Source organism: Pagrus pagrus, assembly GCF_965226575.1.
Source record: "Pagrus pagrus genome assembly, chromosome: 5".
NCBI classification, from domain to species: Eukaryota; Metazoa; Chordata; class Actinopteri; order Spariformes; family Sparidae; genus Pagrus; species Pagrus pagrus.
The window spans coordinates 34,204,713-34,227,013 of NC_140189.1; the positions used below are offsets into that span (position 1 = coordinate 34,204,713).

The following is a 22,301-nucleotide window of genomic DNA, read 5'->3' on the forward strand; positions in this document are numbered from 1 at the left end:
GAAGTGGCAGGATGCCTACTTACGCCAGGCGAGCTAATATCTGATGTATGCACTCCATTTCCCTTCGTCAGCAAGTCATCACAGTTATATTGTGGAGAGTGAAATCACTCATTAGTTTATTACACTGGAACACACATATGTCCACGTCAATAAGCCTGATTAACTTACATCTGATCAATACACATTTACAAGCAACATGCCGATCTGCTGACCCCGGTGCGCTGGTTGAGAAACAGCCTGCAACCTCAGGATTACTGACATACTCAGCATCCAGCCATGTTTACCTTCAATCTGAAGTGCACTTCTCTGGTCCGTGCATAATGAATGTTAGAGGCCAGCAAAGGCACTGTATTGTATGTACCTGAGCACGGGTCATGAATGATTGAACAGATGATTCTGCAGAGTCAACAAGATGAGGATGTAATACAAATAATGAGATGCAAATACCCACAGTCTTCATGAAGGCAGGCGGCATTAAATGAACAACTACAATCATTTAACTAGGAGGGCCTCTTAAGAATATATATTAAGGACGTTAAATAATGTACCGCGGACACATCTACTGCTAATAGGTGGCGGTGAAGCAGCGCAGCGTAGCACATGCACTCTGCTACATGACCCTCATAGGAGAAGCCTGACATGATTTTATGCCTGAGCAGAAATCAAACACAACACGGCACCATTACAGCATATCATGCCTCAGCACAGATATGAAGAATTAATGTGCGGTATTTTGGTTAATGCATGACTCGTACTGTACACAACATGGCTTATTCCCACTGTATCAAAAAGTCATAGGTCCACTCATTAAAGTTTCACACGTCGACTGGCCTACAGTGGATCTTTTTACCGTAACACAAGCACTCCCCTGGCAGTACTTATGGAAAGCTATCCATTAATCAGCCGGAAGAGAGACTGAAAGAGACGTCTCGTAATGCTTGTGTGCAGCCCTCATGTGCACTAAAGGATTGTAATAAACGTCTTGGATGCATACATTGTCATGAGTTATAGCGGAGAGCTGTGAAGCATTCACAAATAAAAGTCAGAAGAGTTTGTTTCTTAAATGAAAAATGTGATTTTCCTGACTGAACACAAGGAAGTATTTGCCTACAAGATTTAGAGGATCTTTGCTGAACTTCTACCTTAACGTACCTCTCTCCTGTGCTTCAGTCTGTTCACAGTTCTCACGAGGAGTCTACGCCATTTTCGGATTCTACGACAAGAAGTCTGTCAACACCATCACGTCATTCTGCGGGACGCTCCATGTCTCCTTCATAACCCCCAGCTTCCCTCTGGATGGGAATCAGCAGTTCATCATCCAGATGAGACCTGATATCAAGGGGCCCCTCCTCAGCCTTATCGAGTACTACAAGTGGGACAAGTTTGCCTACCTGTATGACAGTGATCGAGGTAAGACACCATTTTGTGTTTCTTGAAGGCGTCTTTCGGGATCAGATTAACCAAAAGTTGCCTTTTGCCCATTTAATTTCCTCCTAAATAGCTTTAAGCCTTTAAGCCTGCAGTGAGTGAAAATTTAAAAACCCAAGATTTTTAATGACTCTACGTAATATTCTGCCAGACTTACCCGCTATCTTTGGAGACTTGGGCATCTCAAATGAAATTTAAAATAAAGATCCTGGGGTTATAACACTGTCTGGATGCACAGCATGAGTTTGTTGGAAGCTGCAGTCGTCCTTATGGAATATATATGAGGATATAGCTACATATTTAGACCAGGCAACTGAATTCATTTTAACATGACAGCGGTTTTAGTCCTTCAGATGAACAAAGTAATTACTTCTCTCTCAGAAAAGGGAGCAGCGATTTGACTTCATCCAATCCAACAATCGTGCGTAAACTGCTTCTCAGAACGAGCAGCAGTTATATGCAAAACAGCCCGCATGTAGCGCAGCACAGGTACATCTAGGGAAAGGGCATTTTGGTTCATTACAAACAGCTTGTCACATACAATCAGCGATAGCACCTGCTGTGTTCGAGAGTCTGTTTAATGTAACATCAAGGGGAGGGGAGGCAGAGTCATGTCCGACGTACAGTCGAGGTGATGATGTGCCTCGCAGACATGTGACTTTTTTGCATCATCCGTGCATGATATGAACACTGAGTCCTAGAAATCTACCTAGAAATCCTTTCTGTATGTTCATGGCAGACATTTTGGCTCGTCATAGGAGGAAAAGCACAGGTGTGGCCAATAACGTCAAGGATGTGTCCCAGTCAGCCATGTCAGTGAGTGAGCACAGTGCCACAGCCCTGAAACAAGTTCATCATAGTGACGTTCCACCTGTGCTTTTCCTGCTTTAATGTCAAAATGTCTGCTGTGAACAGGGTTATTTATGCGGATAGTTATTAAATATCATGCAGTAGAACCAAAAGGAGGAATCTTTAAATACAGACCTTCTCAGCCACCAGAGTGGCTTTTGAAGACCTATTGTACTTTTGTTTTGCTTTCCTTCAGTGTTTCATAAAAGTTCTTGTGCATGTAAAAGATCTTAAAAATGAAAAAGGTCATAGTCTGCGCCAACAGAAGCTCCTCTCTCCCACAGAAAACACTGCTCCTGAAACGTCTCGTCAGCAGTCCCACCTTTTATTCTGTGACATCACTCTACATCATCACGACAATTCATTAAGCACAGCTGCTCTGTTGTTGTTAGCTGTACTGGGTCAGGCCCGTATGAGCTGACCAATCAGAGCAGACTGGGTATTAGGGACGGGGAGCCTTAAAGAGACAGAAGCTAAAACAGAGCGTTTCAGACAGAGCTGCAGCAGAATGAGGAAACTGGTGTGTTTTTTAACACTAAAGCATTTAAACCTCTTCTAGTCGTCACTCAAAATAAAATGATGAACCTGAAATTGATCGTTATATATCTCCTTTAACAGGAACTGAAAACAGGAACTCTCATTGGTTGCAGTGTAATAATACATTTCCTTACTTTGTTTTTCCACTCAATAGAATCCAATATGTTGTTTTGGTTTGTTGCACGTTCACTTCATGTCTTTCTTCAGCTATGCACTGCTTCACATTCACACCTGGGAGCTACCCAGTCTTGTATTGTTGGCCTCTGGGTCAATGTGGCCGTTTACTGAGGAGACAAATGACACACACACGCACACACACACACACACACACACACACACATGCAAACCCACTTACTTATCTGGTTAGTGGTTCAATAATAATTAACTTGGTGGATAGTTCAGTAGATTCCTGCTTGTTTGAACAACTTGTCATTTCGAGTCCTTCAACCATTGAGGCCTTCAACAATCTTTAACTCCCATAGCTGTGGCTCGTAAGAGTCCATGATGAAAAATAGCATTAATTTTTATCATTCTGCACATTAATACAGAAATAATGATATTAAAGAAAAACCTTTCTTATGGAATATGAGGAGTAAACGTGTCTCTAGGCTGAGCCTGTGCTCCTGTTATTGCGATCCTGGATAAGATCACAGATTGATTTTGTGCGAGGCAGTCAAAGATGAGAAATTATCCACCCTCGAACTGTAATATCCAGACTTACTTCATATTCAAATCTATTCCCTCTCTATTCTTTGATCCCTTACATCAGTGACTTTTTTCTTCTTTTCAATGCTGATATAAGTCTGGAAATTTTAATTTTCTTCGCAGACGTTTTTCTTCACTGTCTGAATGCTTCGACACAGGACACATCGTTTATCAGCCTTAGCAATTTTGTGTTTTTCCAACTCACATCCAGCGTCTGAATATCACACAACATGGCTATTTAAAACTGGAGACAGCTGAGAAAGACGAAAGTAACGTGTGAGGTTGAAGAACACGGGATTGTGTTACCTCACTTTGCTGCGTCCTGTGACTGCTAATTACGATTCTTCTGACTCGTACCCTTCAGCCTCCTGCAGCACAGAGGGACCATCAGGACTGTAAAATGAAACAATAAAGTTTTGTTCTATTTTAATACTTTTACTGCAATAGAAGAATATAATCAAGACCTCAGCAGTATCAAGTTACAGTGGGCTTACATTGTAAAGTCGTTTTAAAAAGGGCAACACTTCTTAAGCCCGTTTATTGCCTCCCTTTATAGAGAGAAAATCACTCATTATTTTTATTTTCAGAGGAGTTTTGGGATCACTTTTAAAAAGCGCTTTGAGGCCACTGAATGGCACTTGATGAATGCTCGAAGATGGCTTACAGGAACAATTAAATAAGACACTCGCTGGCTAAAAATAAAAGGAAGTGAATCTATGCTCGGAGAAGTGGGATACCCAGTGTAGTGCCAATGGCTTGGGAGGGATTTAATGCATTTCTGCTCTGCATTACCTTCAGCACTCCATCGCTTCACATCACTTAGTATCTGCCGCTGCACCTTTTCCCCTCACACACACTCACTTCGCTTTCACTTGATCTATCTACAGTATCTCCCTCCCTCTCATCCCTTTTCCACATGGTCCCCTTCCTCTTCACCCACAACCCATTGCTAATCTTCCCCAGTCAGCCTCGCTCTGACTGACGGCAGAGCCAAACACCGTTCCCCTCCGAAATCGGAGCGCAGGATTCCACCAGCTGCTTCAGATCGTCCTCGCGCTGATGCTAGCTCTGACCTGCTGTCTCTACTGTACGTCCGCGATGGCACTGAAGGCCCTGTTGTGCATATTTCATCATTGCATGGCTGTCTAATTAGGTCAGTGTGATCCACTCATTCCCATGGCAACCAAAGTGTGGAGAGAGAAGGAGAGAGAGATGGTAAGTGACTGAGCTGGTTGGTAAATGATGCAAGGATGAGTGTGTGGGTGTTTCTCAGTCAAAGAGGGAGAGGAGCAGTAGAGTTGCCACTGGTTAGAATAAATTCTATTAGCACGTTGAGACTAATGGATGGACCAGCACCACCACTGTCAGCTGTTGTCAGTAAGTCAGTTGACATAATGGATGTTTGTACGTGGGCGGAGGCACTCTGAGCGTTCGCTTTTGTATTCCTGAATGCAGATCTGTCCTCAGTCTGACTTTTGTGCATATTCTTACCAAATCTTTGACATTTCTGCAGCAAAATGTCTAAAAACAAGACTTTTTTATTTACATCCCAAATGTTTTCAACAATGTTCAAACCCAGAGAAATACACATTCCCGCAATCCTATGGAATTGTGCCTCATTGCCAGATTTTGTGTGAATTCAGCTGAAGCGTATAGCTTCATCCTGTCTGCTGTGTGTGGCCACTGGCCAGCCCTGTGGGGTGTAGTTCAGACACGCCCCTCACCATGTTCAAACAGACGCAGACCTGTAGCTCTCATGTCACAGAGGAGAGGCCTATTCATCGGGCATCATGCAGAAACATTCATCACAGGGTTAGAGAGAATGGCAGTTTCACTTTAAAGCGTACATAATGTGACCAGAATTAGACATTTTCAGATTTGAATACATAAGGAACTCTTCTGGAAAACTACAGAATGTAGAATGTCCAAGCTCCGACCACGGCACCTGCTACTAGCCCTTTGTGCGCCTTTTGCTGTGATTATAGCCATTATGTTGCTGTGACTATGGCTTTTGCTATTGCTGTTCAGCAACGTTTTGTTTCAGCATCTAAACTGTGCCCATCACCACAGTCAACCACTCACCTGCTACTGTTGGAGCTTAGCCCTAGCCACGATCATCTATGAGAGGATGAACTCTCCTGAGAAAATGACCAAGCCGATTCCAGTTCTTTCTCTAATGGCAGCCCTGCAGGCGAGCACAAAACTCTGCCCCCATATGTTGCAAACAGAGCCGGTAACCACTTACCAACTGATTTAAGTGGTGCTTGGTATTGGTATTATGTAGACAGTGGACAGGTATACCTGGGGAGAAATGTTGGACCTTTACAACGGTGGATGAGCGAGGAAACAATAGCTGGAAGCAAAGAGATTATAGCTTATATGAAGCTGCATTTGCAGGTATTGAACTGCTTTGCTCTATGCATTATTTATGAGCCTCTTCTTATTTCAATAGTTCTGCATTACATTATGCGTATGCTCATACTTTAACGTACATCGACTCGTTGAGATGTTGTGATAAATGAGAGTGAAGTTAAGCTGTTACAGTCGAGGCTGCATGTGCTCATGAGAAGAGATGAAATAATCTTCTCACTGGGAAAAAAGAAGTTCAAAATCACACAATAACGGAAAGCTACTTTACACACTAGCTTGTGTCCCGTTATCCTCCTTTGACCTTTTAAATGCAGGGCAACTCCGGGGTAAATGCGAGATCACATAACTCTCCAATGCAGTGGTGGCTCTGTGCCTGTTTGAATGGATGGCTAATGTTGGCTGCGAGCCAGGACATAACATATGTCTCATTCGAAACAGACGCGATAATAAGCCATTCTTCCAAGGGGAGTACGCAGCAGTCTGTGAACTGCGGAGGAAATCAGTGGAGCCAAGTCTCCACTTGAGTTCTGGATTTAGAGCAGCGACAACGGTTTTTATTATACGGTTATCACAAGGCTCATTGTACAGATACATAGATAATATCTGGAGTCGGCTGATGTGCAGCAGGGTGGAAAAAGAAAGCCGAATCGTTAGAGTTGTGTAAACAGCGGTGTACTGCGTGACCTTTAGATGATTGTGGGGGTATTAACTCAGCGGTAAAGACTGTGAAGCTGTATTAAACTGAGAATACACCTTCAATCCACACATACCACGGCTAATAATGCATTACTCATTACTCTTTTCAGTTACTCATCCAAGTCACTCCTTTAAAAGAGCAGTTTGTAAGATGGCTGATTGTTAAGTGGCATTCCCGGGTCATCAAATACTGATGTTTCTGGTTAGTGGCCAGCCGAACCTACTTAATAAAGTATCAGTATTTGACGACCTGCGAATGAGACTCAACAATCAACAATCTTACAAACTGCTCCTTTAACATGTTGGGGGTTAAAAAATGAATCATAAAAAAATGAAAAAAATCTGGCGTATTTAGGTGGCTGGTGTTTAAAGAATGAGTATGAAAGAGGACTGCACTCGGTGCCATTCTAGTTTAATCATGAATACAATAGATGCAGCACGTGGGTCTGAAGGCACGTTTGATGGAGTTGGACTGAATAATGCAAGTAATGGAACGAACAATGTATCTAATCGCTTCTGCCAGTGAGTGATGCATTACGTACTACTGAGTACTTCATACAAAAGACCTGATTGATTAAACTTTGTCAACATGCACAAGGCCTCTTACCACAGCTAAAATGACAAATCTGTATCCATTTTTTAAAGTTTGCTTGTGGCTGCATTCACACATGGTTAGGTCCATTTCACCGGTGGTATTAAAGTGAAGAAAAGATTTAGCTCCGGTTACCTTGTGCCCGAACATAGAACACTGGTCAAGATATTGTTGTTGAGGCCTCGTTATCTTGCCATTAAACCCACTAAAATAACGTTATTGAGAATTTGTGTCTGCAAAGTGAAACATTTTTTTGCTTCTTTAATTGTTTTGTAGGTGAAGCTGTAGCTTTGTCCCACATTAAACGAGGAACCTCGCATATGAATATTTCTTTAGAACAGTGTTGGGGCTACTGTACCAGAACCCTTTTCAAAATATAATGCAAAAGCCTTTCAAAATGTAAAACTCATCCTTTATAATAACAACTTTACATTTAAGTCTCACAGTATGGAGCCACATTATACACGACCGAGCACGATACAAGGACACCGACACCCTCACATACTGTGCAGTTCAAAGACACAAGCTATGTAAAATTTGAATTTAACCTTAACCACCATCAATGCACGGTCCTTGCTTCATCTTCACTTTAATCACTTTTATCTCTCTAAATTCTCATTATCTCATTTAATAAGCATCGATGAAACAGTCAAATTTAACCACACCGTAATGGCCTTACTGTAATTGTGATGTATAGTTCATTCAGATAAAACTGCAAGCCTCCATTTTCCTCCCCACCATCATAAAACCACCGCCGTGCGTTGCATGAAATTGATTACATCTGTAATTCACCTCGCTGTAGCAAGGCGGAATGAAACACTCGACCCTTTTATCAAACCACTCTCCAACTGCCCTCTGCAGACCAGGGATCAATATCAGTGGAGATTCAGCTGTGAAACTAGATAGAGAGGGCGATGGGAATACAAGTTAAAATGGAGACTGGAGTCTTTGCCTTTAACAGACTGCGCTTCAGATTGATCGGCAGGTGCTGCATGTAATTGAATTACTCAGAAACGGCAGCGTGTGTCTGTTAATTCGTTTTACGGGTCGTGAGGTAAAGAATTAAACATGAGTGCAAAGGATGGTATTGATGTAAAGAGTATTATATCAACACTCAACCAGTTCTTCAAAGAGCAAGTTTCCTCCAGCCTGTTTGAGCTCTTCAACTAAACATAGTCACTTTCACTGGTGGGAAACCAGCGAGTGATGAGGGAGAGATGGAGGAAGTCACATGTCTCTGTCTTTCCTGAAGGCCGAGAGAAGGGTGACGACAGGGAACGACCAAAATTGAGCTTGTTAGCAGTCACACTTTCATTTCATTTCATGGCAAGGAGTTAATAAATCATAATTGAAACTTCTTTCAGATTTCCCCGAAATTACCACAATAATTAGCTCAGAATGTATTGAACATTTCCCCAATATTATTTAATGATGATATTCAGCTATTTTCTAACCATCAGTCAATAAATAGCTGAGCTTCTCTTCAATACATTTCCAGGAAACTTCCAACTTCTCTCTGCTTCACTTCTGCTGACCGCACCACTTTAATTTCAAACTAGTTTCTGTCTAACTTCCCCTCAGTAGGCCACTGAACTGAGAGGAGTTGTTGCAGTTTCTGCCAAACTTCTGCAGACAGAATAGCAATCAGAAGGATTTCTGACTTGGAATCATTTAGTTTGAGGGAGTTTTGTGACATCCAGCATATAACGTCTGAGGGACAGGATAAAACAACTGCCGTGTTGTTAAAGTCGTTTGGTCTGATGGAGATGGAAAGCTGCATATCGTCTGCATAGCAGTGAAACCTGATGTTACTGTATGTTTCTGATAATATGACCAAAGGGAATCATGTAAATAGAGAATAACAACGGACACAGAACTGACCCCTGGGGTACGCCACAGGAGAGGGGGAGGGGGGCACGGGAGAGAGGGTTTAGCCAACCATGCGTAATTATAAAAAAAACATACATTTGGGAAGTAAACTGATCTGCTAAAATCATATAAATTGTTAATTGATTGATTAATGTCAATGGTTAATTCACTTCACTGACCTGCAAAAGTTGGGCAGATATTTGTTTGAAATTAAGCTGCAAAAAAATGAAGTGTTGCCAGGTTAGTTTACGCTTTTTTTGTGGTGCTCTTGACCATATCATACACTCTTCATCAGCAGCTGAAGCCTGCTCAGTTTTAACGTAACTGCAGATGTTTAAGCTCCACGTTGGCTTGAAGATTCAGCACCGACAGTCTCCCGTTTTGAAGTTTGGAACATCTGCAGTTCAGTGACTAACTGAGCAAACTTCCCGAGCAGCTGCAGGCTGTGTGCTTTGGTGAAAACCATCAGAACAAGTGAGCAAGTGGATCTTGAGTAGAGACTGTTTTGTGAATGACTAAATCATTTCGAAAATTGAGAGAAAAAATCACAAAAGGTTGTGTTCGAAAATGCGATCATAAATCCGCAGTACGAAACTTTCGGTGTTGATGCAGTCAAGTGTATTGTCAGACCCACTTTCGTCCTACATGCTGGTCAGGTTCATGGCAGAACTGTGACTCATCATGATGAGCTCTTTACATAAGGCGTTGAGTCTCTGTAAAACCTCCACAGGGTCTGAATTTGCAGACAGTGAATGCAGACGATAAAAGACCTATAAACAACACGGTTTCCAAAAAGTCTGACACATAATTTGTTTTGAGTTTATTGTCATATTTTTTTGTATCCCTGCTGTTTGTGCTCTGTTCCCTTTGTGTGGCCACTTCTAACCTGCCCATACAATAAGTCCACACAAAATGATAAAAAGCATCCCAGACATTACTGGAGGGATATTTTGAGGGAAATTGGCCACAAAGAGACGGATATTGTGCAGACAAACAAAGACAAACAATTCATGTCTCTGGTCCCATTTGTCAGCAGGATATCTCTAGAACTTGTCTAAAAGTCTTCGGTATCAAAGCATTCTGGGAATAAATCAGTCAGACAGAGTATGAATAATTCTGCTTTTATTTTCCTCCTCAGGCCTGACGACACTGCAGGTTGTTCTGGACACAGCGGCAGAGAGGAAGTGGCAGGTGACAGCCATCAACGTGGGGAACCTGAAGGATGAGAGGAAGGATGAGGCCTACCGCTCACTGTTCCAAGATCTGGAGAACAAGAAGGAGAGAAGGGTGATCCTGGACTGTGAACAGGACAAAGTTAAAGACATCATGGAGCAGGTAGAGTGTTTTTTTAATTCAGTCTGGTAGTTTTGAGCGACTGTTAGCAGGACACATGGAGGATTCACCTCCATAGTGTTCTTATTGATTCCCTTTTTAGAGCAAGTTAGACATCAGTACGCTGCAACAAAGAAACAATCTGAAGCATTTTGTATGATATTAACCTGATGAACCATCGAAGGAACACTTCAGTAAGTAAAATACATTACAGAAATTAATTGAGACCTCACAGTACTCGTGTTATCTTGGGTTAGGTTAACAAGGTTTGAGATAAAGGAATACTGGATGCTGCTGCCATATGTTCAACTGTCGAACACATATAGCACTTAACGTGGCCGTCTGTAAGGAGTCAGACTGGGGTTGATTGGTCCAGTTTGTCTTCTTTTAACTTTTCCATATTGGATTCATGTGGTTCTGGGTTTTGGATTTAATGTTAAAAGTAAACACTGGGTGAGGCAGGCCTGTGGTTTGACAGCAAGTCAAGTAAGCAAGTATCTGGTCTGGTCTGGTCTACCTCTGTATAGATTTTTGTAAACTATAGCTGCGGTTCCTCAGCTTTTTAGCACTTACACTGCTGACAGTAATATATATTTTGTCTGATTTTGGGTCTCCTTTTCCAAAGCTGTTGGATTGCATTTTGCACACCATCACATTACTATCGTTGAATGTTTTGGTTTTTGCTTGTCGTGTTTGCTTGGCTGATGTGAACCCTGTTTGTCATAAATGGACTCAATAGTTTTACAGAAGGATTTTATGAATAGACAAAAAATTTTGTTGATTTTGTATTAAATCCACTACGATTTGTTAAAGACGTGACTGTGAGTGAGTATGAGATGGGTTTTGTTGCAATTTTTTGTATTTTCCATCATTTTCGATTTTGTGATTTGCTCTGATGCATTACAACAATAATGTCAGGCATCACAATCTAACAATTTCTTTCTTTCTAGTTCTTTAAACTGTGGTTAAATTAGGACCCATCTGTAAGTGAGAATATGAATTTTGCTAAATAGTTGCGATTGTTGAAGTGGAGTTTACAGGATGTTAGTGAACCAGATTTCATAGAGCAAGTCTGCAACATGTTCTGGCCGCAATGCTGCCGGCAGAGCTGGTGACAATTCCACCGGGCACGCCACCGTGTGTTTCAGGAGCGTCCCAGGAGCAGCTCTCCACTCTGCTCAGCAAGAAATGAGCCGAGTCTATTTTTGACAAAAGCGGACAGCAGCCGCATCGAGCTGCACAGAGCAGATCGAGCCAGGCGGCAAGTCAGACACAAGAAAATAAAACGCCCTGTGCAGACTTGGTATCTTCAGAAAAAGTTGTAAATAATAACAATAAATGCTGATGAAATGATGAAATAAACACAATATGAGCAATCATGCAGGCATGATGCTCTCTGTGGGGAAGGAAGCCATGACAACATGTCGCACATGCCAGATCACAGAGTCTTGCCCGCTGGAATCAGGACGTAAGGTTGTGTGGATTGTGTTCTTTAGTTTCAGTTCATCAAAACTCATTCAAGCCAAGAAACAAACCAAAACCACACACTCTTACTAACAACTGAACAGAAAAAGAAGCTTGATACAATTAAAGCACATCACTGACACACTCCTCTTTGTATTTGGTCGTAACGTTTAATTTGAAAACGCTCATGCAGAAGGGAGAAAGACTCATTATGTGAACATGGCACTGAGAAGTGTAAATAACACAAGGAATGATCTCCATATTTTTCTTTTAAGTGGGGGACAGCAGGAAATGCTAACAACCCTACCGTCCCATAATTACTCCTGTAGGACAAAAGTGATATTCAGTTGAATTATGTGCGTTTGAAACAACGCTTCGAAAAACAACACTGTCACACGGACCCGGCAGTCCAGCAGATGTAGAAAGGCACCGTAACAATTACACTAATTGTTCATTTAGGCTGTAAACAAAACTGCAATTAAAGGCAAAACAGATGCACGTAAACAGGTTATTTTTACTCTACCTTTCACCCAGGAGAGCGGCTCATCGATTAGCATTTAAAGCATGCCAACGTCTCTTTAACCCGATGCTGAATGAAATCAATGCCACAGCCTCGGTGCCGGTTTATCAGGGAAAAACAGCATTGGTTCAGGTGGAAGTTTTTGCTTCATGTTAAAGACATTTATGTCAGAGATATGAGACGTTTATTATTCAAATCTGCTTCGAGTAGCGGCCCTGACAAACAGAGGGCCAGTCAAGCAGGAGGATTAGTTTCAGGTGTGTCATTTATGTGAGGTGCTGAAACGGTGGTTTGAAATATTTCTGTTATTTTCTGCTTTTTTCCTGTTGCTCTGCTGATAAAGGACGTGGATAGGGAATTGGATATCTCTGTCTCACTGTATCTTTGACTGTGAATGCCACATTTCTTTCCATGATAATGGCCAGAACTGTCAGCCGTGTTCGGGTTGATATAGTGACAGAATTATAACGGCTGAACACAATGTTACATTTGGAATATAACATTACATTTATGACTGTTTTATCTACGGTAGTCACAGTCTCAGTTTATTAAGGAATTACAGCGGAAGTAAAAAAATAAATAAAATAGCCGGCAGTTAAATGGTAAGTCATTTTAAACTGTATTAGCAAAGTCACAATCTTTATAGAGGAACTTGTTTCAGAGACTATATTAATGTTGTCTTGTTTGTCTGAGACTTATTCATTTATTCCAGCGGGAGCTTATTGATCGTTTTACATTTTGTGTGCAGGTCATCACGATTGGCAGACATGTTAAAGGATACCACTACATTATCGCCAATCTGGTAAGTTTACACAATTGTTACATTTGTTTAAAGAAGACCTGTTTTGCTTTTTCGTTTATTTTCTGGCTTCACTGTTATAAAGGTTCTTGTGCATGTAAAAGGTCTTTAAAGTTAGGAGCTCCACTGTCCCACAGAAAACACTGCTCCTGAAACGCCTCGTCAGTAGTGACGTCTTGACATCACACTACGTCACTGTGTCACACATTTGCATCATTTATACTTACATTCACATTAGAAGTGAAGCTAATTGGAAGCTGAATATGCAGCATAGCCACCGGGAGACGTGGTGAGCTGTGCTGGCTCAGGCGTGTGTGAGCTGACCAATCAGAGAAGACTGGGGACAGTATGAACAAACTGATGTCTTTTTTCAGCACTAAAGCATGTAAACCTGTTCTAGTAGCAACCCAATATAAAATTATGAACCTGAAAATAAGCATAATATGTCTCCTTTAAGGATTGTGTTGTCAATTCATCATGCATTATAGACACAACATTCTCAATTTTACGTTTTCAGGGTTTCATTGATGGAGACCTATCCAAGATCCAGTACGGCGGTGCCAACGTGTCAGGCTTCCAGATTGTTGATTTTGATGATCCCTTGGTTTCCAAGTTTGACCAGAGATGGGAGGCCCTAGAAGAAAAGGAGTATCCTGGTGCGGACAGTAAAATAAGGGTGAGTTTAAGCACACATGCACTTTATTTTTTATTATTTATTGGCGTGGCAGCATCGTTGGTTGAAAATGTCTCTGTAAGCACTTAAATGTGCCTGAGTTGCTTTTAATGTTTATAACCCCAACGTAGATTACGCTGCCTCCTTCTGCATCGTCCATGGTTACACTCACATGTACACACTGTGTGCATTATTAAACACATCTCTGGGTTAAGATTATTATGCACTGCTACACAAGCGCAGGTCTTTTTCTTCGATTAACTTCGATTAATTCCTATGTATACAATGTAAATTAAATTAGGACTTCATATACAAGCCATTTCATGTGACTCATGCAATATCAGCTGCCACTCTCCGTCTCCAGACTCAGAGACAGCGTAACCTGCTCACATTTGAAATATCAGCCATCTGCAAAAGTTGAATTTCTTTTTATTAAGACGCGCCCGACTTTTGCAAGTGGTTCAAGTCTGGGTGAAAAATCACTCTGACATTTACGACATAGTGCAGCACAGAGCATAAAACAACAGATAAAAACGAAAATTAAAAGACCACCAGCCCCAGACATTTAATATGCACTCTAATTAGGACACGATACGAGGGAGGATAATGAGCAGGGGGTGTGATGTGTGTGCGTGGTTTAGGACTTCAGAGGAGGGAAGTTAATCTTCAAAGTGGCTGGTGTTGGTCATCCTCATTTGTTCAACTGCTGAATTTAAGATTTGAAATTAGAGCTAAAACTTCTTTTGTTGACGAACTGACGAGGCAAAGTTACGCGTGAGCTCTCTGTTTTGACTTGAAGCCACTTTAAATGTAGTTTGCCTCAAACCACTGCAGCGTTATATTTGGATGCTGCTGAGACGAGTCACAAAATCATCTGCAGTGGAGCAAAACATCTCATTCTTGTTAATTGAGACCCCACAGATTTGCCTTTTTTGGGGGGAAATCTGTCCACCGGTAACAAGTGACAAAAAATAAGTTTTGTAGAAAAATGACTTTGTCCTGCAGCGTCTCACCAGTGTCAAATCTTTTGTTTCTCATCTCTCTCGTGTCCTTACTGCAATATTCTGACCAGCTGCACTGGCAGACATGAATGTGCTGCATTGTACGCAGTTTACTGACATCTCCGTTTGTTATCTCTTCGGTCTCGAAAGTTCAAATGTTTACCTCCTTCACTGCTATTAATAAATGACAACATGTACAGCTGCATCTTTAAAGAATTAGATTTAGATGTGTGTCCATTAATTTTTAAAGGTGCAATATGTAGATTTTTAGTTGAAAACATTAAAATATTAACTTCATTTTTTTAATAGAATGTGGAAAAAAAATATCAGTTTTGACATTACAATGTCTATGTATTGCGTTGCAGAGGTATCCACTATAGTTAGCATTGCTAAACAACTAGTCCTGACCTAGCTCATCTTGCAGTGTAAACACCAACACTGCCCCGGTGCTTTAAGATCCTAATCCAGACCGTCAGCTGCTCAGCTAACCGAGCTAACAAGCTAATAGTAGTTACACTTAGCAGCAGTTAGCCATTACCCTGGTGATATGCTGCCCCCTTTTTGTTTTGAGTGTGAATTTGACAAGATGCCAGTTATTACCATGCATATTGCACCTTTACCTTGCGGCATTACCTTCCCTCTCTGTGGTTCTCAGCCCCAGGCCCATTCATTCCTGCAGAAGACATAAATCTTTAAAAAGGTATCACAAATATCTAGCTTCATTTTTCAAAATGAAAATATTAGCATGTTTTTAGCTGCAGATTTCAAGCTGTCATGAGTATTTATAGAAGCAGGACACATGTGGGATCAGCTCAAAATAGACTACAGAGCCGAAGCTTACAATGAAGGAACATGTCACCTGGTGCAGTTATTGAACAACAATGAAAGTGTATTACACAGGAATAAGGTTGATCAGTGCTGGGTGATGGTTAACATTGTGTTTAGGATACTTACCTCTCTGACAATCCTATGCCCAACACCTTTTCCCGTTGTTCTCCCCTAGTACACCTCAGCGTTGACCTACGACGCCGTGCAGGTGATGACGGAGGCCTTCCGCTACCTGCACAAACAGCGCATCGACTTCACCAGGAGGGCCAACAATGGAGACTGCCTGGCCAATCCCGCCGTTCCCTGGGCTCAGGGAGTGGAGATCGAGCGGGCGCTGAAACAGGTAACACATCGCACACACACACACACACACACACACATCCTCTTGCTGGTGAAGACATGTTGCCGTGGTAACAGCAGATCACCCTGAGGAAATGCACAAACACCCACGAAAGCAGAAAGTACTTCACAGAGATTGATTAAAGACTGATGTTTTCACAATGCATGCGGTCTCACACAGATGTACTGACAGCTATTCTTTACAAGAGAATCAGAGGTCTGCCCACAGTCTGTCCTCTGAGCTTTAATGCGAGGTAAGATTAGCTTCACTCCTGCTGAGAAATGAAGCTTGACAGCCAAAGTGAAGCCAAAGTGGATTTTTTCCACTTTGTCTGAGTTTTTTTTTCTTTTGTAGATACAGGTTCTGAACTTGGAGCGCAGGTCAGATTTAAAGTGATTCTCCCTTTTTAAGCCAAGGAATCTGATAACAGATCCCAATAGAGTCTCTGGACTTTAGGTATTAATATTCAGAAAACATTTACTTTATCTGAAATCACACAATGGCTGCTGCTGTCAGGAAAAAGTACCTTTCAAATACATATGTTTTTTACAAAGATGCCTCTTGTGTTGCACCAAGGGTTCAGGGTAACCATCTTGGATTTCAAAGTGCATTCAACGAGCTGCCAGGATGTTCAAAGGTTCTTCCTTTTATCTGCCATCCTGACTCATCCATCTGAGTTTGGAAAAAGTCCCTGAGCAGTTTGCATGAGGTAGATTTATGGGTAGACTTACAGAGATTGGTGTCCACAACCCTGACAGCTGTATCCAGGGTGAGCATTTTGTGGTGACTGAAGCATCAGTAGGTGATGTCTCAGTCAGATTCCCCTGAGTAGATCAGTTATTGGTTGTGATACCACTTCCTGATACCCAGGAAGTCAAGTTACTGAGAAGGGATCGCGCTGAACCCATTTGCTCTGGTTCCCCTTCCAGCAAGACAGCTTTCCATTTGATCTGGTCCATATCGGGCCAATCACAACCATTTATCTAATAAGGGTAGGTTCGATACGGTGACTGACAAAGGATCGTTAGTGGTCCAGATTTAAAAAGTCACATGTCAATGTGCAAGTTTCACTGCTCTGATTGGTTGTAGGTCAATCAAATATTGTCCAGTCTGCAGGTCCATCCAGGGTCACAAAACTCAGATCCAACTGCCAAACTAGGCGCTACTAATCAAATAAGAATCAAGGTTCTGTTACTGCATTGCTTCTGAGCTCAAATGTTTTCAGGAACATCTTTTATTCTACGCTTCAGCTGTATTACGAGACTGTTTGTGACACGGCTGGTTGTAGGTCCATCCCGTCGCCTTCAGAGGCATTTTGGTTTGAGCCTCTTGATAACATTTCTTGGAAAACAAAAATGACTTACAGTAAGGTAGCAGACTAAAACACATTTGGGAATTAGCATGGGGATGCAAAGCTACATTTTTATGAGACTGAAATCCATTCACCATATTTGTTAGGCTTCAAATGTGTTTGAGTTGAAAACACCGCATTGAAACATGACTGTGTCAACAAGAACGGTCCACAGGGTACCTGTAAGCCTCCTTCTGCTCCGTCTTGTCTCGGCCCTTTTGTTGTTTAAATTGGCTGCCAATAGGAGAAACGAGCGAGAACGGAGAATATTTTTCAAGTGTCTCAACGAACGCTGTGTCTATGCTGCGATCTCCTCCCCAATCTGGACACTGATGGTTTCCTTATGTCTCTCCGCTGATTTAAAGCTCTGCGTGAAACCCCATTTGAAGAATTTAGGATCATGGCACTAACTTTCAAGATGAATGAAAGCACGTCCACCTCCACTGTGACTTGTGGTCAAATAGTTGAGTTCAGAGACTTCTCTCAAGAATAAATGGACAAGCCAGAGCAGGAGAGATACAGATAAAACAAAAAACCTATGTTGATGCCAACTCTAGGATGATGACCTCACTGGAAGATGAATAACAATCACATTTTTATGCATTCGCCCCCTATTATCACACCAACTGCACAGCTCCGTTAGCTGGCAAGATTTCCATTGTAGCTGAAATGCATTCTCTTTTGAAGGACCTATAACGGGTGACAGTCACAGAACATTTTGTTCAGCTCTTAAACGTGTGCAAATTGTCTCTCTCCAACTACCTGTTTCAATCAGAAGGCAGTTTGATGAGTTATCCAAAAGCAGAATCAAAAAGCTGGTTCCATGTGACAGAGAAGTCTTTGTGTGCGTGTTGTGAAAACTAGTTTGAAGATGCCAGTTTGATTTTCGGTCTCTAAGGTGCGTGTGGAAGGCCTGACAGGAAACATCCAGTTCGACCAACATGGCAAACGGGTCAACTACTCAGTGAATATCATGGAATTAAAGAGCAACGGCCCCGTAAAGGTAAGCATCTGCACGTTAAGTTCATTAAAGTTAATTTCATATAACTGTTTTTTTACCTTGTGTATGGTTTGAATCTGAAGATCAGGTTATGTAAAGCAGCACTCAAGATGAATCATAGATGTCATGGATCTCTGTTTTTCCTCCCGACAGATTGGATACTGGAATGAAGTTGACAAAATGGCCGTCACCAAATCTGATGTCTTCGCGAATGACACGACAGGAATGGAAAACAAAACAGTTATTGTCACCACCATCTTGGTAAATATTATAATATGATTGTCTAAGTGTAAACTGCTGTAATTGTGTCTCCCATCTGTTGTTTTTTAAGTAGCTGGGGAAGCGATTTGTTTCTGGTTCAACACATGCTGCCACACTCTTATATATCAATATTTGAAATGCGACAGGGATGTGACCAGTGCCCTCTTGTATTCATAATGACCTGTCACACTCACGTTAAACGCTCGTCTCTGCAGCTGCTTTTTAAATTATAATCCAAACCTCTTGTGCTGAACAGTGTTTTCCGTTTTCGTCTCCGTCCTGCAGGAAGCTCCGTACGTAATGCTGAAAAAGAACGCCGACCTTTTCGTCGACAATGAGCGCTACGAGGGTTACTGTGTAGATCTGGCTGCGGAGATAGCCAAACACTGCGGCTTCAAATACCAACTGAAAATAGTGGGGGATGGGAAATACGGAGCCAGAGACGCGGAGACCAAAATCTGGAACGGGATGGTTGGAGAGTTGGTGTACGGGGTGAGTTTCTTTAACTGGATCCTTAATTTGCAAACCTCAACACAATGCTTGTTTGCCAGAATGGATTTTCAGCATTTTTTAAGTGAAAACACGCAGTGAAATCCAATTATATAACTTCCTGTTTCTTTTTTTGGTCTTTTGTTTGACAGAAAGCAGACATCGCTGTGGCACCTCTGACCATCACTTTGGTACGAGAGGAGGTGATCGACTTCTCCAAACCCTTCATGTCTCTGGGAATCTCCATCATGATAAAGAAGCCTCAGAAATCCAAACCAGGAGTCTTCTCCTTCCTCGACCCGCTGGCCTACGAGATCTGGATGTGTATCGTTTTTGCCTACATCGGTGTGAGCGTGGTGCTGTTCCTCGTCAGCCGCTTCAGCCCGTATGAGTGGCACACTGAGGAGTATGAGGACGGGCAGATCCAGACCAATGAGTCGACTAACGAGTTTGGCATATTCAACAGCCTGTGGTTCTCCCTCGGAGCCTTCATGCGCCAAGGCTGTGACATCTCACCTAGGTAGGTCAGAAAAATCAATGACTGCCGTGTTTTTCTCGGTTTAATTGATGAAATAATAATCGGTGACTTCATGCATTTGCAACTTATATTATACTCACATTTCACAGTAACTGCTTACACAGATTATCTGCAACAGTGATTTTAGAAAATTAAGAAGAAATAGGCTAGTGAAGAAATGAGACTTTCTAAAAGTTTGCAAGGTCAATGATGGTAGTCGCACGATGTTGTTTCTCCTCACTGAATATAGTGTCAGATTAAGTCAGATATACAGTACTGTATAGATTTAATCACTTGTGAGAGCAGACACTGCGGCTAGTAAGGTTAGCGCTGTGTATTCACAGAGATGAATCAACATGTCTTCTTCATCTCATCCTGAGGATGTGAGGGGTGTCAGCATGACTCTGAATCAGGAGACAGTGTTGTGTACTGTCCCTTATTCAAAGGCTTGTTGAGCGTGTTTGTTTCTTGGAGGCATTCAACCCGAGACAGAACGACAACATATTACTTTTAACGATAGATATTATTGCACAATGCATCTTCACGAGTTATTGTCCGTCATGATGATATCAGGGAATAGAGCACTTTCTGTAGATTCACTTGTTAGTGCATTCTGTACAATATGTAGCACTTCAAGCGTCTAACTACACAATGAAATGGTTGACAGAACTAATGAGGTGTTCAATGAAGTGTCTCATAATTAAGTTAAGATGTCAAATCATGTCTACCCATCCGACTTAAGTTGCAGAACTTATTCTTTGTACTAATTGAGTGGTAAAACAGTGTTGGATGATATTATATTTATATTTTATATTTGTTTTTCCACTAGGTCTCTGTCTGGGCGTATTGTCGGTGGCGTTTGGTGGTTCTTCACTTTGATCATCATCTCCTCCTACACTGCAAATCTGGCTGCTTTCCTGACTGTCGAGAGGATGGTCTCTCCCATTGAAAGTGCAGAAGACTTGGCTAAACAGACTGAGATAGCATACGGGACTCTGGACTCTGGCTCTACTAAAGAGTTCTTTAGGGTGAGAGACAAACTCTTTTTATTCTGCGCCTTCAGAAACAACGTTTTAGACTTTAGGTCTTAAGGTGCAACTGGCAAATCTGTCTTGAAGTGATATACAGTAGAGTCAAAACAGACCAGTCATCAAAAAATGTTTATTTCTTTCTGAATATAACACTATTCTTTTCATTACAAAATAGGAAAAATATATCTCAGTATTTGGTTTGTCCCCCTGTCTTTTCCTTCAATAGCAGCATGCACTCGAGCTGGTATGGACCCCACAAGTGGGCTCATTATCCTGCTGCAGTATAAAGTCAAGTCAAATCATGGCTATACTAAAGGTTTCTAATGGGGCAGTGAATTGAACTCTTCAAAAACTGGATCATCAGGTTTTGCACCAACTTGTGGAGTCCATGCCAGCCGAGTGCATACTGCCATTAAAGCAAAACGGGGAAAAAATACTAAGATATTCTGAAATGTATTTACATTCTTATCTTGTCACTCTTATTGTTCAGCTGATATTTTCATTGGTAATGAAAAGAAGTATTTTGTCTCGTGGTCTCAGACTTTTTGACCTTACTGTATATGATATTATTCATGACATCGTCCAAAAAATATATGCCATTATATATTTCATTCATTTTAAAGCAGTGAAAATCATATTAGCATCACTGCAGGAGGAGATAATGTGACTGGAAGCTTCCACAGCCTGATTGTATTAACAGCAGGTGCCTCTTTTTATTGTCTTTTCAGCGCTCAAAAATTGCCCTCTTTGACAAAATGTGGACATACATGCGCAGTGCAGAGCCCTCTGTGTTTGTGAAAACCACAGCCGAGGGGGTTCTGAGGGTCCGCAAGTCTAAGGGGAAGTACGCCTACTTGCTGGAGTCCACCATGAACGAGTACATCGAGCAGCGAAAGCCCTGCGACACCATGAAGGTGGGAGGCAACCTGGACTCCAAAGGCTACGGGATCGCCACGCCGAAAGGATCCTCATTAAGGTGGGTGGAATAGTATAACAATGTGTCCAATGTTGTTATAGTATCCCACCTACCCTGATGTAGCTTTGCTTATTTGTCTCTGGTTTGTATAAGGAGATGAGGTAAAGCCCCCTTCCCCTTCAAATTTTTTCAAAACCATTGCAATTTATTGTAAGTCGATAAATTGCAAACCAAAATGTTTAGTCATTTCTTAAATATTTGAGTAATTGACAAATTTGCTGTAATAATTTCTCAAGTCATTATTTTAAATGACTTTTATTGATTTATAATGAGACTCATTCCCTCAATCCAGGCTGGATTTCAGCTGGGTTTTTAAGACCTAATCTAATTAACTTCTCTTATTAATAACATTTGGAACCTTCAATTTGGCCTTTTTGCAATTGCTTCCTCCATTTAATCTAAATTTAGATTGGTCTCCTAGTCTTTCTGTCTAGCTTTGTCTTAGCTTATGTCTTTTTCTATGTTTTTTATATATGCTTAACAATTTGCCTTGCTGTTCTGCTCTTTTTCTAATATGATTAATTCTTGAATGATTGCTTAGTTTGTATGTTTATGATAAGATATTTAAGAAATGTTTAGTTAAATGTCTATTTAATGTTGTGCTTTGCTAAACCCTTGCAGTACACTTGTTTTTTAATGACCTAATGAATGTTTCCTTTGTGGAAAGAAATTG

General features: G+C 41.4%; 1 protein-coding gene across 4 annotated transcripts in view; it reads left to right on the forward strand.

Annotated features, from left to right (window-relative positions):
- Window positions 1-22,301, forward strand: part of gria2b (glutamate receptor, ionotropic, AMPA 2b) — a 53,408-nt gene that overhangs the window by 25,292 nt on the left and 5,815 nt on the right. For all 4 annotated transcript variants that reach the window (XM_084353529.1, XM_084353530.1, XM_084353527.1 and 1 more), the window contains exons 3-13: window positions 1,171-1,410; window positions 10,185-10,381; window positions 13,111-13,164; window positions 13,679-13,837; window positions 15,839-16,006; window positions 18,253-18,357; window positions 18,508-18,615; window positions 18,901-19,107; window positions 19,257-19,624; window positions 20,451-20,649; window positions 21,381-21,628. In XM_084353529.1, coding sequence (XP_084209655.1) covers window positions 1,171-1,410; window positions 10,185-10,381; window positions 13,111-13,164; window positions 13,679-13,837; window positions 15,839-16,006; window positions 18,253-18,357; window positions 18,508-18,615; window positions 18,901-19,107; window positions 19,257-19,624; window positions 20,451-20,649; window positions 21,381-21,628 — 2,053 coding nt within the window. The remainder of the gene's footprint in view (window positions 1-1,170; window positions 1,411-10,184; window positions 10,382-13,110; window positions 13,165-13,678; window positions 13,838-15,838; window positions 16,007-18,252; window positions 18,358-18,507; window positions 18,616-18,900; window positions 19,108-19,256; window positions 19,625-20,450; window positions 20,650-21,380; window positions 21,629-22,301) is intronic.